Genomic DNA, 18047 nt, shown 5'->3' on the forward strand with positions numbered 1-18047 from the left:
TAACGATGTGTTTTTGTGTACACTTCGTGTGTACGTGTTAATGACATAAGCTAATATTATCTTTTTTGCTGGATAGTAATGTTAGACATCAAGAGAAAACTTAAATTGCACAGCCGCTAATGATAAAAGATGCTTATTTTACCAAAAATGTAGGACATAAATTGGCCAAAAAAGAAACAGTTAATGATAAAGTTTATATCTGATACATTTTGAACGAATGAAGCGAACTTGAGAAGTGTTTAAAAGGAATTTCAAAATGTCATTGAAAGATCTGCTATACGTTTGACAAGAATGAATTAAATTTGAGTTATTCTGTAATGCAATTCAAATGTCAATTTAAAGATAAATATCGATTTAGTTTTCAGAAACAAAATAGGTCTAAAATAAGCGTTTTACAAAAGAACTTTACTAAAAAATGATGGTTGAATGTATTTATTAATTTTTTTAATAATCAAGACTATTGATGTTACAGTTTATTTTATGTTTATAAACTCTTCTAATTCATCAAAATCAGAACAGTGTAATTAGCTTAGTTCTTTATTTTTAAATAATTGAGGTGTTTTCGACTATGGTCATGGCATCATTAGTCAGAAAATCTCGTCCTTGACAAATTATTTAAAATGTATATAGGTTTACTGCTGTGTTTTTAAATTGTGGGTAAACCATATGGACACAAAATCATGCTAATCATTACAGCGATACATGATTGGCTGTAATTATTTTAATTACGGTATTACTTATTTATTATAATAGTACTATATTTCGAAGAAGTAACATGAATTACTCAGTACAGTAAATATTGTTTATAAATGTAGAGAAAAGCGTTGGAAGAGAGTAAAGAGTGTATGCTCATTCGCCATCGTCATATGCCGTCAACCGTTTCTACTCAGGTATTTGCATTTCACGCTTGAGTAAATCGGCGTAATTGGCTTCTCGCATCCGATCTTTTTTCTGAACTAGTTTCCTCATTTTCTATTGGAACATAATCTATGGAAATATCACCTTTTTTACATCGTATTTCGACGATTGACGCTGCTTTCTGCACGGCATCGCCTACTGCATATGCTGTTAGTAACTCTATACGAGAGCCAGTTACCATACAACTATTTTAGCGCTATCCGATTTCACAGTCAGATTGATGCTGAAAAGGTTTTAACTGCTTTCCGAAAAGTACTCAATCGACGAATTTGAATGAAAATATCATTAAGAAGAAATTACTTTACTATATGATTTTCTGGCTGTTCAATGTAATGTGCCGACGTAAATCTACTCCATTGGATGGAATCATTTTGTAGCTAAACAAACGTAAAAATGCACCAGACGTATGCGAAGTTTTACGAGGATAATAGATCGCTAGAGCTAATAACAACCTGTCGCCTACAACCATTCAATTTGTTGTTAATTTATCCAATCATCATTGATTATTTTTTATCGAAAGATTTTTCATTTTGCTTCACCATACCCGACGACGAAGATTAACCTATAGCCTGTTTTCAAAGCCGGTTCCAGTGCATTTCTTAAACTTATGTAGATCAATGTTTTGAAAAACTTCATTTGTAAAAATATGCGGTTGTTTTGTACAATCGTATTAAAGGGATGCACAACAAGAATTTTAGAAGCAGTGGATATTAACAAACATGTAATCAATTCTGATTTCGTTTTTGGAAATTCATTGAATCTGGGTTGTAACCAATACGTCGTTTGAAAGTTATCTATAAAGTCTGAACAAATTATATTCGAAGCAATAATACCCTGTTTATCGTGTTTTGTGCATTTTGTCTGCGTTACTAACAAAATGCGGTTGTTTTTCTATCCTTGCATCGTACTATTAATGTATGTTATCCAGTCTATAAATTGCCAAGATTCCAGCAATGCATCGCTGTGTAAGAGCGAATGTCCAGAGCCATATAATCCCGATTTTGCTAGGGCAGGTAGGTTCATTTATTGTTGTTATTGTTTTAAAAAGACATTGAATGACAATATTTTAGTACATACATACTACTGTAAATTGGACGTTATTTTGTTTGTTTAGTCCTAGTTTATACTAAGATATGATTTAATATCTTACACTAGGAAACCCATTATTTTGTCAATATATATTGCATATTCGTCCATATGCCTATTTTAGTTTCATTTTTAGTTTCTATTTTAGTCTTTTTGTGTTGCAATTATTTTAGATTGAACATGATCTAAGCAAACTATCTCAGTTGTACATAAATAGGCATAGTAATATTTACTGACATTGAACTAAATTGAGTGTTACAGTTTAGTCAACCATACACATCAGACATAATAGTAATATATTAGCATAAAAGTTATTATCATAACTGTGTTTGTACTAACAGACTTTTTGTTAAGCACAGGTGTTACATACTATTTAGCTAACAATTTGAAATAACCTTTTTGGAAATTATTATTATTAAATTATGATAGATAGTCGTATAGTTGTAATAGCGTATAGGCAGTGACATTTTGAAGAATTTACAACGCCTTTTAATCATCAGAGAGCACAGAATGTTACACGTTTCATGAATAATTTATTTGAATTACCGATAAGGTTACCACGACGAGCTCTGCCATGCATACAGTACTAATATTTATAATTTTAACTACACATTTACATAAAAGTTATTAAACAATCAAATTGTTAACATTATGTTGTTTCCACATTTAATGTTCATATTATTGAATGAATGAATGAAATAAATCGGTTTTAAAAATCGATGTTAAACCAATAGATTTGTCCTTTACAGGAATAATTCTACATGTTGGTTCAAGTAAAGCCAAATTCGATGGTAACTTAGTCTTGAACTGTAGTTTCGCAAGAGCAATACTGGAGCATAACCAAGTGTTTGACGATAAACTAGCTCCCTTCACAACCATGGCAGTGTTACGATACACAGACGTAAATAACCCCCGTGAATTTGAAAGGGAATGTAAGTATAATATGTAACTACTAATAGTACTTCATTCTTTTACTAAAAAGAAGAATTATGTAGATTACGCATTAGTTAATACGATTCACTTTCTCATTATCGATAGTCCTTTTATAATATGCATCGAGCTTTACTATGTGCATGTGCAGTGTTTATTGTAAAGTGAACCAATTAATTATTTGTCTAACTATACATATATGGGTACGGAAGTTGATACAACATGTGTACATTTTTACAAGACCTTTGTTTCCTTGTTAGGTATAAGCATTGCAAAAAAATCTTTGAATTATTTGTTGATGTTTGTTTTAGTGTGTAAAAAACAGAATTTACAGCATGGGTCTTCCATCGATATTCGCTGTGCACCAATAGTTTGGAGCCACGGTTCTAAGTTTGGCAGTAATCTTCGTCTAGCAATGTAGTGCTAAAGATATTTAAAATTATATGCCTTACAATACGTTATGTTTAATTAGTAAATGGTTTAAATATGACGAATAAACTAGCTACAAAAAAAAAAGAAAAAAAAGACGTTCTCGGTTGTTACACGGCAGTATACGCGTTTATGTCGAGTTTATAAACGTAAAATAGGATAACCAACTATAACCGTCAATTATGTAAAAGAAAATGGAACTTAAACAAAAATAGCAGAACCCCTGTAATTTTTAATATCAATATAGTGAACGTTACCATTAAATAAAACATATCTGTTATTAAATATAAAGAGAAAATGTGTGTGCAATAGTCATTATATATTCGGCGCCTGCTTATAAGTTGAATACATTTCGCCTACATCCAGTGATACCATGCAGAATTGCGACAGTCGGTAGCTTTCATAGTAACGTTACACATTAATAACTTTGAATGAAGCCTTATTGAACATTTTATCAATACAGTTGTTGATTTATACTTAAATTATGTAACAACTTAAAAATTGAGATCATATTAATTTTAATTCTGGTGTTTTATAGCCTGTATTTGCACCGTACGTGCACATTTCTAATTCTGATATTCTGAGAAATTTATAATGTCGAGAAACGTACTCATATATATTCCATAATACAGTAGGTCATATGAATAATATGCTGAACATTACGCAATGTTACCTTGGTTTCATAAAGCATTTAATAAATTGCTCCCCAGTGAATCTTAAATAAAAGTATATGTTATCTCAACATAAATCTGGCTTATAAATCTACATAGATACATGAATATATAATTATGCTTAATACGTAGAGTACCAATTCACAGTGTAAAAATTTGATGTCATTAATCATCAGTCTCAGTTAAATACCGTATATCATTATTCTATCTTTAAATATCGCAACGTGTGACGTACGAATTCACAATCTAAAGATCCAACAAAAAATCATAAATATATAAATAAAACAATATTCGAAAGAGATCGTATAGTCAAACAATTGTGAAGTGCAAATTACGTATAAACATGTTTTAAATTATCTTCCTATTAGAAAGATGAAGTTTCCACAATAGTTACTATTTATGTCAAAACGTGTTTCAAATTCAATGCGCTTTCACTTGGAATTATCATTATGTGTAGGCCTATTATTAACAATTTTCACTTTCTATCTAGTAAATGGAAAATATCATTATATGTTTTTTTTAACGTCCTTGATTTTAATCTTGAATAATGGACCTGAACTTTCTCTCAAAACTACTACCGTAATACTGAGCAAATTTACCAAATTTTCTACCTTCTGTTGAACGTTTTAAACATTCGTGAAATTAAATAAAAAACTCTAATAAAAAATTTATAGACTCAATGTTCAGGAATATCATGCATTATGATGTTTTATTCCCATGTTGATTATTACAAATATGATAAAAGCATTTCTGATTTAAAGTTAAATTCAGTTTTTACTTTATAATGCATTATAATCAAACACGTGATATGCAAAATGTATTCCCTCGATATAGGTACTTATGAATATTTTTTTTCTGATTTTTTGAACAGGTTAACACGTAAATATAATTGTGCATTAAAAAAACACAATTGCCTGACAAATTGGTGTTTTCAGTTCTTACCGGTACCTATATGTTATCACCTAATATAAGTACATTACATTTGTATTTAATATTATTTCCCTGTGATTTATTTTAATCTTTCATTAATTTCGTATATGCAACTCAATGTAAACCATAGTGATTTAATTTGGAACGATATTTTGCAAATGATAATTATTTAAAGAATTACCTAAAGCGGTTTCATCATACCTTTATTCTTCTCAGAGAACTGTTGGAAATTGCCTTTAGCAGACTTAACTTAATGTTTATGAATGAGACAAATCAAACTTTAGAATATCACACTGAATGAAGAGCAATTAAAACAGAAACAATATTAAATATTTCAGACCAGACAAGTGTGTCAAGAACGTGCTTAGAGTATAATATGTCGATAGATCTATTAAAATATTGACTTTACAGCAGTATTGATTTCACATTGCTTGCACTGCTCTTAGGCAAGTTTTTTTTAATATCCATTAATGTTTTAATGATGTAATTGATGAATATATATTTTGTTCATGTGTGAGTGCCCATTAATTGGCATAAGAGGAGAAAAAATCCACAAAGACAACAAAAAACCATAAACAAAACAGTTATTTTTGTTTAAACAAATGTTACATCGCATTAGCATTACACGCCTATAATCTTTATAAATGTATACACAATTTTAAGTATTCATTTAATGCATTACAAGAGTACTATAAAAATGTATACAGTATTATACTATACACACACTACTAAAAAGTTCTACATTATGTTCTACTGTGTAGATAGATCGTATTGTCATAAAGCAGAATCCTAGAGGTGGTAATACGTGTTGTTTTACGAGTTGATGACAAAATCGTTGTTGCATGTCCGTTTATAGAAAGGTTGCACGAATGAACGATTGCAAAAGCATACATTACCTTTCTTACAAACGCACAGTTGATGGCTACCAAGTGTTCTGTCTAATTATGTAAATTGACTTACAAATATATATAATTATAAATTTCATGGTGATAATACTAAACTATAAACATTGGTTACATTTAGTGGACTGCATTCACATTGTTCATAGAGCATTATGTGATGGATGGTTTCCATAAGTTTGATATACAGTTGATATGCAAATTAACTAGACACGCACCAACACGTGATCTATTCTTGCGAGTACTGGCCTAAGGTGGGGATGTAAGAAAGCAAAATGTAAGTTCTTGTTGATCTACAATTGAGTACGTCTTCCAAGATATGTTCCTTAAGCTTCTCTTCCTCATAATTAGCAAGCTTATTTCATCCACACTATGACCAGGCTGTTGACATCTTTAGGTTTATTGTGATCCGGAGTTATGACTTGACTTTGTGTTTTGAAACAAACCCCAAGTAAAACTTAAAAGGAATATAATGAAAAGCTGTATAATTGATAGTTGTTTGTGGTTTTAGTTATAATTAATTTAGTTACAGTTTTATTATTTAATATGCAATAGTTAAAGAAACGTTTCTGTTAAATGTTAACTACTAAGCCAGTATAATTTTGTTTTAGATATCACTAACAATTTAGCTCTGTCCTTCTTACGGTCAATATTCATGCTGTCTATTCACATAAATGTGTGTTGTTAATACGAACATTTTCATCAAATCACCTCTGATCAGCAAAACAAATAACTAATCATAGATCCTATTTATTTGTGTGCACAAGAGAATTAAATTTCGATATTTTTGTTTATGATAAAATGACTGTATTGATTAGAAGAAGTTCGTTTTCAGCTTCTAGCTATTCTCTACGTATTAAATTATTCGCAGCCTGGTTTATTACAATGAATAATAGATGCGTATAATTTGGCGCGAAATTCCCGGCGGTACCATAAGGCGTTGATGCGCGTCTTCTGTCGTAGAGCTCTAAGTTTTTGTAGTGGATTATTGGTTGGTTTTCCCCTTGTGACCTTAGCTAACCGCCACGCGCACTAAACATATTCATGAAAGTATGAATTTTAGATAATAATGACCTGGTCTAACTCCATGTCAGTTGGCGGCGTACATTTTTATTCTTATATTAAGCGAAAAAATCAATCAGTTTATATGATATCATACACAATAGTATTTCAAATTATTTTGATCACAGAGATTTTTAGACGTGGTTACGCGTAAATAAAGTGTATCACCAGTGTTAACAACAGTTTTTTTGTGGCTCTCTCTTTTTCGTTGAAATATTTTTAAACAAAACAATCATGCAAGGTAAATTAATGTTGCACATTAAACCATTATGATAGAAAGGCTTACAAGTTGGAATCCATAACAGTCACACACCCTCTCATTTCTTTCTGTTATATCAATTAAGATACAGTTGTTCTCGTGCCAAAAAATAATACACTATTTATCTATATGAATTATAAATCGAGAATTTAAATGTTAAATGTTAACTGTTACAAATAAATACATGTTATCTCATTATAAATACTAATGTGATCAGTATTATATGTTGTGTTCCTCAATTTCCGGCAAGCAAAGTTACGAAACAGTGCCAAGTTATCATACTATGGTTATTATAATATTCTGTCACGTACAGTCGTAATTCTTGAATAAAACAGTCCTATATTCTCTTGATTGTACAATTAGAATTGGAAAACCAATTATTGTACTTCAAAATCGATTAAAAAAATCTTCTTTTTCCGTAGTGTGTTGGCAAATATCAAACTTTAACATTCTTGGCGGACACATGGCTCCGGCTACACTGGCTGTAATAGATGCATATACAAGGACTCTTGGCGTCCCATACATTACAACGAGTTTGTCCCCAAAAGAACTCTATCCTAATCAAAACTTTGATTTTACGTGGAGTTTAAAACCCTCTCTGGTATTACCGCTATTGGATATCATTACACGTTATTCACCCGAGAGAGTAGCTTATTTATATGCAAATGAAGAAGGTAATGTTCTGTCATGATCTTGCTATTCTCTATGTCTCATATTATTTGAGATATAACCAAAGAATATTTCAATATCAGTAGAGTAGAGTAACTATTTTTATGCAATAATTCCAGTAGATAATTTCTGTAGAATTAACATACATTAATCTGCAGTCAAAGAGTAAACTTACATTTTACTCATTCCTGTTCATAACGGTAAACGTAGACCGCCTACCATTGCAAACACATTCTTACTTTTTAATATTTTTTTCTTATGAATTTTCTTATGAATTGTCCATTTACAGTGTATTATTAATATTTATAAAATGTGTTTCTTCCCAGTGGAATTCATATTACATTATTGTACTGTTAATGTGGGCCATACAAACTCACACGCAATACAATAGGCATGCTCAAACCGTAATCGTATTCTTTGAATACAGTAGATATGAACTTATCACCTGTGGCAAAACTTCTGAGTATGTTGCTAATTATATTTTAAATTGTCATTAAAGTCAGAATTAATCATTTTAAGTTTAAGTTAAACGAGTTCAACCAAACTAATGAGTTTCGATTTTCTATTCCAACCGTGTTATAAAATCATTTCAATGATAATGTATAATATCTCCCGACAGTTTATTTTTATCGTAATGACTGAAAACGTTTGTAGCTTACACATAGACCTACTAAGGTAAAAAAAAACCCTTATATATTATATTTCAGCATTTTTAAGATATCAAAACCTGAAGTCCAATTTATCAAATTCCTACATGAACAGTACTATATTTAAGAAAATAACTGGCAATATAAGAGACGATATACAAAGTCTACGAGATAAAGGCTGGACATTCTATGTCGTTGATGCCCCTGTACGTATAACACAAACGGTTTTAGATAACGTAAGTTTTGCTTGCTTTTATACTCTCTCTATCTAATGTATACCTCAGTATTAATTACCAAATTTTACAGTTTTTATTGATAATGTCTTCCTCTGGTGTAATGTATTTCTATCTGTATTTTACGATTATCTAATTAATGTTTATTTTGAATTTAACCAGGCAGCCTTACTAGGAATGGTAACGTTTAACTTCCATTTTTTGGTCGTAAACTTGGTGAGTATTAAAAAAGAAATGAAACTAATTTATATACAATTTCTCAACAAACACCTAATTTAGGCCTATTTAATTTCCATATGATTAATACTAAAGGCATTATAAATCAGATGTCTTGTTTTCTTTGCTTTGCATGGAGTTTTATATCTATTTTTTTCTATACAAACAGAATGCTAATAAGTTAAAAGTTAACAGTTTCATTTACGGAGGAATGAACTTAACAGCCTTTCAGTTACCCGTGAACCAATCCAACTCAAGATTATTCAATTTGACAGTCAATTGCAGTGACAGAACAAATATTAAAAATAACGTTACCATTGACCGCCCTGACGTAAGTGTTAACGTAATTATATTACGTTTTAGTTTTTATTAATAAGATTAATTTGTGTTTAATTAAAAATAACAATCAAAGAGATATACCTAGAAGCAGGGAGCAAATTAATTGGCTTTTTTACTAACCATTGACGTAAAATGTTCGAAAACACTTTTAAAGAATGTACTACTACAAATAAGGTTTACGTCACAGAGGTAAGAAGGTTTGATCTGCTGCTTTAATGTCTTCTCTTTAATAGAAAATAAAGTTGCATTCACATTTATTATTAGGCCGATGCCATATTGCTCCATGACCTTTCACTTGTCTTGCTGAATGCCTTCGAAACAGTACTTGCTAAGTATTCATACATGCCCGTCAGTCAACGATCGCAATGTTTCTGTAGCAGGTTCTTTGATTCAAAATGTTGTTCCAGACTTCGGGTGAGTTACGCATCATAACATGAAAAGCACATTATATGAAAATGTTTGTGTGATGTAAAACTAGAATTAATTATGGTAATCTGTCAAACATTAATCTTCTGGATTGTTCAGTGATTTTGTAGTAATTAACAGTACTGTTGAATAGTAGTCAACCGTCATATATTATCATGATAACATAATACTTTTCTTGGTACTATCAAATGAATTACTGGTAGTACATAATGACCTAATTAGCATAAACGTTCATCTGTGGTAATAATACTAAACTGTGTGAATTGGTTGTCATGTGATTTTTTTTTTCAATTTTCTTCATTAATCAGAAAAACGAGTGTCTAATGTCGTGTTGCTGTTTGCAAAAGTTGGCAGAATCCAGCGTGGATGCACATGGGTGCACCCAGGGTCGAACTTACATCTCAGCTTTTCAAGAGGTATTGCAATATTAAACCTAACAGATAACAGAATAATCCAATGTTGACAGAATACGACTAGATATTATTCATAATATCATTATACATCTTCGTTATAAATATTTGTAAAGTGTTGTTGAAATATCATTCTTTGATGATAATTCAAACTTTGATATTTTCCTAACTAGATATCCACCGATTTGTACATAGCAAATCACATTAACATTTTCTTTAGATTTTAATTATATTACGTTGACAGATAAAATGCTGGGTCAAACGATTTAAACTTCAATCTGACAGAATGCAAATAATATGGTGAATTCACATGGGATGTCAATCAAACACGTATTACGTTTATGATATGCATATTAAGTATTTCTGACTTAAAATGTGTCGTTTAATTTGACATATATTTGCAGATGATAGTTGACGGTTTGTCCGGATCAATTCAATTTGATAACGTCACAGGAGAACGTACATCATACATGCTTCAAGTAATCGGTATTAAGGATTCTGAATTCATACCGGTAAATACTCATGACTGAATGATTAAGCGACTGTAGCCTACATTACTTAAGTATAACTAAATGGATTTAAGTTTTATAAAGATTAAGTTTACGGTTGATGATGATGAGAATGAGAATTTAGATTCAAGAGTATTTCATCGATGTTGAGTTGAGTTTTGTCTTTGATTATGACGATAATGACGACATTAATAATTTCCATATTAAACACATTACCCAACCAATACTAAGGTTTAATCAAATTTGTTGATTACTATTATTATAGATTGCAACATGGAAGTCAGATAGGAACGTGCGTTTACAATTTGCGAATTTTACTGAAGATTCCGTTGACAATAAAGACGAGGTTGAACTTTTAAAACAAAGAGAATTAATTGTCACCTCAATTTTGGTAAGGAAGTAAGGTATAGGTATTAGTCCTACACATACTAATGCAGCTTGTATTCGATATAATAATAATAATAATAATAGTTCATTCTTATATAGCGCATATAAGCAAGCTCTCAATGCGCTGAACATTATTACCCCAGTCATTTCCTGATCAAACACCTATGGAAACATACTCCCATATATGCAGCTAGTAATCAGCGCAAAGTTGTGTCTTGATCTAACCGGGTACCCATTTATACACCTGGGTGGAGAGAGGCAAACGTAAGTAAAGTATCTTGCCTAAGGATACAAGCAATGCGGCGAGAGTTGGATTCGAACCTCGGTCTAACGATCAGTAGTCGAACGTCCAACACACAGCGCCACACGCCCTTACAATTTAAGTTTTTGTTAATAAACACAAACAGAAAATTAATGTATACGTCTCAATGCCAATATACATTTAACCTACTCATTCTTACAACAATTTACAATAGTTATAATGTGTTTTTTTTTGTTTTGGAAAAGGATAAACCATTTTTGATGAGGAAGGATGACGAAGACAAGAACGCTGGGAACGAGCAATTTGAAGGTTACTGTGCTGATCTGCTAACCTATCTTGCGAACAAAATACACTTTAAATATCGAATAAAAATCGTTGCTGATCAACAGTATGGATCGAATAACACTGGTACATGGAATGGAATGGTTGGAGAAGTAATGACAGGGGTAAGTGATGGTGGTGATACATTTTAATCAACGTTTTTTTGAAAATGGAATAATAGTAACGATCGTAATGGCGATGACGACTTAACAATATAGTGGAACTCTATAGTAAAAGTTAGCATTTGATAAAATCAACTTAAACACTTTAACACTTAAAACAATTTGTCTTACAGAAAGTAGATTTGGCTGTAGCAGGTTTAACGATCAACGCAGAGCGTGAGAAAGCTGTACTTTTTACAAAACCATTTATGAACATAGGAATTAGTATCATGTATAACAAACCTCATCACTCAACACCGGGTATATTCTCGTTTCTTAAGCCACTTCAAGCTAACGTGTGGACTTGTGTTGTCTTTGCTTATGTTGGTGTCACCGTAGTACTTTACTTGGTGACTCGAATCAGTCCGTCTGAATGGAACTTATATGAAGTAGAACCTGAGACTTGTAGTCAGAAATCAGCAAATTCGAAAGAGAGTCCGATATATTTCAATATGTACAACAGTGTTTGGTTCTCTTTCGGAGCCCTGATGCAGCAGGGTGGAGAAGTCACTCCAAGGTATGTTTTTATTATATTCCGAACACAGCACAATGTATTTAATACTTGGTACTAAAACGTGACTTGAATCATTGCAATTGAATCATTTTCGTAAAGAAGTAAAAATGTTATGTATGATGTTCTTTATGTTCGTAGGTCAGTCGGCGGTCGTCTTGTCGGTGCGGTATGGTGGTTTTTTACGCTGATATTTATCGCATCGTACACAGCAAATCTTGCAGCATTTTTGACTATTGAAGTTATGATACCTGCTTTTAATTCTGTCGATGACCTTGCTAATCAGAGTATTATCAAATATGGTGCTGTCATAAATGCTTCAACTATGGATTTTTTTAAGGTAAGCTAATTTAATATTATGTTTACATTTTCGAACTTATTTTCAATAAACATTATTACCTCCACCTAGGAGGTTATATTCGTCTGCGATACTGTGTGTGTAGTTGTGTTTGTCTGTAAGCAGAATAACGTCAAAACTAAAAGTAGGATCTTTACCAAATTTAAACCACAGATAGATATGTGGTCACGGACAACTCCAGTAAATTGTGGAGGCAATGCGGACTAGGATCCAAATTGTTGGCCACTTTTTATTATTTTACTAATTTTATGCTACAAGGCGGATCTTCATCACGATTCTTTATCCTTCTTCTCTCTTTTTGCTCCTGGTGAAGGTTGCAACCCTCTGATTGCTCTTATTATTATTTGCAGAATTCCAAAACACCAGTTTTGATGAAAATTTGGGATGGAATGAGAGAATCTTCCGATAACTTTGTAGCCGATAATAAGGAGGGTGTAGAACGAGTTCGACACTCCAAGGGGAAGTATGCATTCTTTTTGGAATCATCAGTTAATGAATTCAATAACCAGAGAGAACCATGTGATACAATGAAGATTGGACCGAACTTAGATTCTAAAGGATATGGTGTTGCATTCTCAAAGGAAAAAGATTGGCTGAGGTTTGAAGAAAAGAATTTAATTAAATGTGACGTATTAGGCAATTAAAACACGTCTGTATACTTAGTACTAAAGTTGTTAATAAAAATATAATACATGTAATATCAGATTGTATAGGCATATGCCTAGCTTTAACCTCGATATCCCAATTTGTGTTAACAGTTGTTGTATAGAGTGTTTATTTTTTTGGAAAAATAACCTCTGGCTTCTTTATGTACAGGAAACGGTTCACCATTGCAATTTTAGAACTGCGAGAAAATGGTACATTATTAAAGCTAGAAAATAAGTGGTGGTACCACAATAGCGAGTGTGTTGATGCTTCAAAGCCTAGGGTAAGTGTCGTTGTAATTCCAACATTCTTTTTGTCATGTTTTGGCAGTCAAAATTAATAACTTCCACAAACGAATAATAAGGGTTTTTAATGAGAAACTAACTTTGACTTTCAGAGGCGTTTGAACATGACAAATCTTGGTGGAGTGTTTTACATTTTGATTGTTGGTCTGTTTGTATCAATGGTCGTTGCAATACTCCAGTTTTGTTGGAAGTCCAAGGCAGTAGCAAAGAAGAGAAGGGTAGGAAATGGTTATTCAGTGAAAATATGAACAGTAGATTCTCTTTACACTAATAACTGCGTCATATTGATGATGTAAAAAGAGAACAAAATGAAGTCGTCGTACAGTCGTGAAAATGAAGATGATCCACAACTTGTTTCATGATAAAGTTTGTCAAAATAATTTACACAAGAATGTATTTCCTCTGACATTAACAATCACTACCTCTTAGACCCAAATTGTACCTCAAGACAAAACATCATTTCAGTTTTTGTTATATTATTGAATCAACCAATACTATTGTCTGCTAATATAGGGTACAACAACACTTTTCATAGAAACGATATATCTAACGTGTGGAATCGACAAATAAGCTAGTAAATTGCACGTTGTATTGAATACAATTAACATCTTTGAATGTATTTCCCAGACTCCTATATCAGTTGTGTTGAAGGAAAAGGCTAGGCTATCTGTGACAGGAGAGGGATTACCTCTAGCTCCTCAGTATCGCGATACAAAGGCTGCGTTAACTCCTCCTAGTATGCGTTACACTCCGTCAACTACCAGCACGGTAAATCATTACTTAAACGTGGTAAGTTCATGAGATGACGTCATTATTACGTTGCGTGTAAAGTAAAAGAATGTTAAATTGTAAGCAAAAGCGATAATATCATTGGAAAATCTCGTTGCATTCTTTTGCATTTGGACGCAACTTTAAAATGTTGACGTAATATTGTGAAGTTACAGAACATGTAGATTTACCTTTGTAGAAATTATTTTTTTAGATATGTACAGATTTATAGCCAGTTTTTAACAGCGTACTAATTATTACTGGATTGAAATGAATTTGATTTGTTGTCCTTGTTTGTTTTGTAGATTAACGTATTCAATTATAAATGTTATTAACCGTTAAAATGTTATTTAAGATTGTTAATAAAAACGTCTTGCATATTATTCAAATTTAGAATGTACTTTTTTCTACAAAAACTAATAGACACTGTTGTTTAGAGTAAATGTAATATTTTCTAATACAGTGAAATTATATAGACTTTTGTAACTTAGCAGAACCTTTTTCATCCTTACAGCTTGAAAAGAAAGAAACGGTAAGGCAATTGCATCCTTTAATCAAGGCTCACAATTTTATTTACAAAAATATGTTCGTCTGCTTTCTAAATTCCCATTTCAGAATGTTATGTCTTCTGTTTAAAAATGCAGTATTCATTGCTTATTTATTTTATTCAAGACAACATTTTATATCACTCACGTATTAAAATTCAACATCTTCCACCGAAAATGGACTGTATACTTACTATACTATTTAATAAAGTCCGACAGATTTCAAAAGTAGAATTTATAGACTCTACTAAATGATTAAAATAGTTAACACCTTGGCATAATATTTTCTAAGCCTGTCTCGCAACAATAGGCCTATATCTACTGTTTTTATGTGTTTACTTACTCATAGTATTGTGTTCATTAACATCATAACCATTTTACTTATTTCATCTTAAATTAATGGCTAACGCTAATTATAGAAAGATTAACCCATTTAACTTGTATTTGTTTGTCTATGTTCATTTATGTCGCCATTTAATATACACTAACAAAAATACAATGTATGTATATCAAACGTATTGCTTTTTACATAATGTCCTATTGTTTAGAATGCTTAACAATTGACAAAACTAGAACGTGTTAAAACTCGATAAGCGAAATTATTTTAACTAATCATTAAATTTATTTTGTTATTATAATGTCATTTTTATTTGTTAAACTGTATACATCTCCTAACTGTCGATGAAAAAACATCTAAATTCTAGATCACGTCACCAGGCATATTGTTGTGTAAAAGTTTGTCCATTTTGTAATTCTCTTAATAAATTTCGTTTAAGGTACATCTGTTAATTCGGTGTGTTTCTGTATTTGTATTCTACTACATTCCACTAACTGTGCTTATTACTGGTAATCAATCAAACAAAACATTCATAAACATCATGTTATATTAAAGTGTTTGATTAAGATGCGTATGTGATGTTTTGTTGTCCATATTTAATACTATTTTATCAAAGAAGGAAGAACTTTAGGCCTACATATTTTGTATAGATAACAATGCTTTAAAAACAATAGCAACGTTTAATACTTTAAAAACTAACAACTAGCTTTATGTAATAAGCTCTGTACAAATTATTTGGAACAAATAATGTTCAATGAAGATGTTACAATGTTCATATTATACGTTATTATACAATCTTTATTACAATTCAATAATTTTTGCAGAGCTTTCATTGTTGCTGAAAATGAATGTTTCAAAATGCTTCGTAGATGATACTATTTTGCTATTAGGTTATCATTCTTTCCTTTAGAGTTGACATTCTGTTTTGATTTATGTAGTCTTTTCTACAAAAATATTGTATTATTAGACTTTAGTAAGAATCCTGTTACTTTTCTAAAAAAAACCATGTTTTTGCATGAAGGTAATTATAATAGCTTCATTTTTGTAAAAAAGGTATGTTATTGGAGAGAAAGATTAATAGGCCTATAATCATAGTTTTGTATGTGTGCTACCAAGCACTACAACCGGCACTTTTAGTAACCAATTGTCTTTTACAGTTATTCTTATCTGAAGAAGATGACGATGAAGAGGAGGAAAGAAATACTGTTGATATTGCAAGTTTATATAGCCGAACTGGAACAGAAGTATGAAATCAAGGCCGAATAGATGGAGGCTATTTCAACTTTATAATATAGCCTAAAGTATAATAACTCAAAAAGGAATATTTGCAATGCCGAATAGATGGGCCATTGCAAATGTTCTAATTATTATATGAATACACACAGTGGGGAAAATTATAAAATACATGCAATACATTTTAAATCATTGGATTGAAACTAAGAAGTGTGATGATGATCATGTTCTTTTAATAGCCTGATCATAGGCCTGTAAACATACAATGATCATGTTCTTTAATAGCCTGTAAACATACACTGATCCTGTAAACTGTACAATGTGAGACAGTGAGAATCATTAATATCTTTTTCTAATCATTGTGTTACTTCACCCTTTTGTTTTTGCTATTTCCTTTCAATACCTTTAATGTCAAATGCATAATGTCAGATCGTAATGATGTACATAACTTACTATTAGCTCTATTAAAAGACTAGCGATATTATAAATGTATTAATAGAAAATCACTACCTCTTAGTTTAATACAAATGTAGGCCTAGTACCGTATGTCCGATATATAGGCGACTGGCATTTAGATTTGCGACGGCATAGTACCAAAGAATATTCTTTGATGATCTAATCAAATGTTCAAAGCAAAACAATGTTAGGCTAATTTGTCCTGTAATATTACTGGTCATATGTTATTGATGGTTGACATGCCAAATGGCATCACAATAATTGCAATGGGAAGCTAATACGAAGAAAATTAGATTAGTTGATGCTTCTTGACATTAAAAGATGTGTGACAATTGTGTTATTGTAAATATAGTAACTATAGGCCTAAAGAATAATAGAACATTTAATAGCTTTTAGCTCTATGTTAAAAGTATTACCTACGCTTACTAATATAAAAATACATTGTACTTTTTGTCCAATAATTATAGGTAATTTTATTTATGCGAACAATTTTTACAATTCTTTAAATGTTAGCATAATGTCTTGTTTATAGCCAAAGCAGCAGGTTGTTTTATATTAATAATAGTGTCTATTACTGCAGCCATTATGATTCATTATTTGCATTTAAACGTTTGTAAATTACCTGATTAAATTTGAGGCGGATCGGCCATCCTAAATAGCAACATTAAGTACTCCATAAGCTGTAGTAAAATGTATTTACCGCCATTAGGCCTAGTTGTATTGTAACTTGCAAAAATTCATTTTTGTAGACTGTAAATGTAAATACAATTTAAGTCGTGTATGGCTGAATGCTGCTTATTAAATTAATGTTACATATTATCACAGAAAAGCAATAAAGAGATAGCAAGCAACAGTAAAATGTGTGATTTGTATATATTTGTATAAGTGTTGAAATTATATCGATGGGTAGTAAAAGTTTAATACCGCTATGTCGTTAGTGGCGTGAGTAGCACTTCATGGATGCATGGATGCTTCGGGGATCAATTACAGACAGACAGACATTAGATTAATACGCAATTTAATATGCATGGCATATATTATTTGCAATTCCAATTTCTGGCCATCAATACTAAAAAATAAACCATTCGAATCGATTTGGGAACATACCGTAAGCCCAACAGACTT

The 18047-nt window shown here is 31.3% G+C and overlaps 1 protein-coding gene across 4 annotated transcripts; it reads left to right on the forward strand.

The window, feature by feature from the left end:
* The first annotated feature begins 1111 nt into the window (after positions 1-1111).
* Positions 1112-17768, forward strand: LOC144842144 (glutamate receptor 4-like). Of its 4 annotated transcripts, none has more exons than XM_078698531.1 (19): positions 1113-1931; positions 2754-2936; positions 7607-7858; positions 8561-8736; positions 8896-8949; positions 9119-9280; positions 9553-9702; positions 10023-10130; positions 10529-10636; positions 10899-11024; positions 11528-11728; positions 11899-12281; positions 12417-12615; positions 12984-13231; positions 13450-13561; positions 13676-13801; positions 14211-14372; positions 14866-14883; positions 16391-17768. In XM_078698531.1, the coding sequence occupies exons 1-19, from the start codon at positions 1796-1798 to the stop codon at positions 16481-16483; spliced, it is 2997 nt and encodes a 998-aa protein (XP_078554657.1). In that variant the 5' UTR covers positions 1113-1795; the 3' UTR covers positions 16484-17768. The 4 variants fall into 4 exon arrangements, with proteins under 4 accessions (XP_078554655.1, XP_078554656.1, XP_078554657.1 ...); XM_078698532.1 differs by having other exon boundaries at positions 1114-1931; positions 14211-14351; XM_078698529.1 differs by lacking the exon at positions 16391-17768 and having other exon boundaries at positions 1112-1931; positions 14866-15696.
* Positions 17769-18047: the final 279 nt, after the last annotated feature.

The sequence above is a fragment of the Antedon bifida genome, chromosome 5, assembly GCF_963402885.1.
Source record: "Antedon bifida chromosome 5, ecAntBifi1.1, whole genome shotgun sequence".
Lineage (NCBI taxonomy): Eukaryota > Metazoa > Echinodermata > Crinoidea > Comatulida > Antedonidae > Antedon > Antedon bifida.

What these genes read in the sequence shown, in the direction of transcription:
- LOC144842144 (XM_078698529.1), top strand. Translation starts at nt 1,796, where the DNA reads ATGCGGTTGTTTTTCTATCCTTGCATCGTACTATTAATGTATGTTATC. An exon ending in CCGTGAATTTGAAAGGGAAT is followed by an intron (nt 2,937 to 7,606) that starts GTAAGTATAATA and finishes CTTTTTCCGTAG; the next exon opens with TGTGTTGGCAAATATCAAAC. An exon ending in AAGGAAAAAGATTGGCTGAG is followed by an intron (nt 13,232 to 13,449) that starts GTTTGAAGAAAA and finishes CTTTATGTACAG; the next exon opens with GAAACGGTTCACCATTGCAA.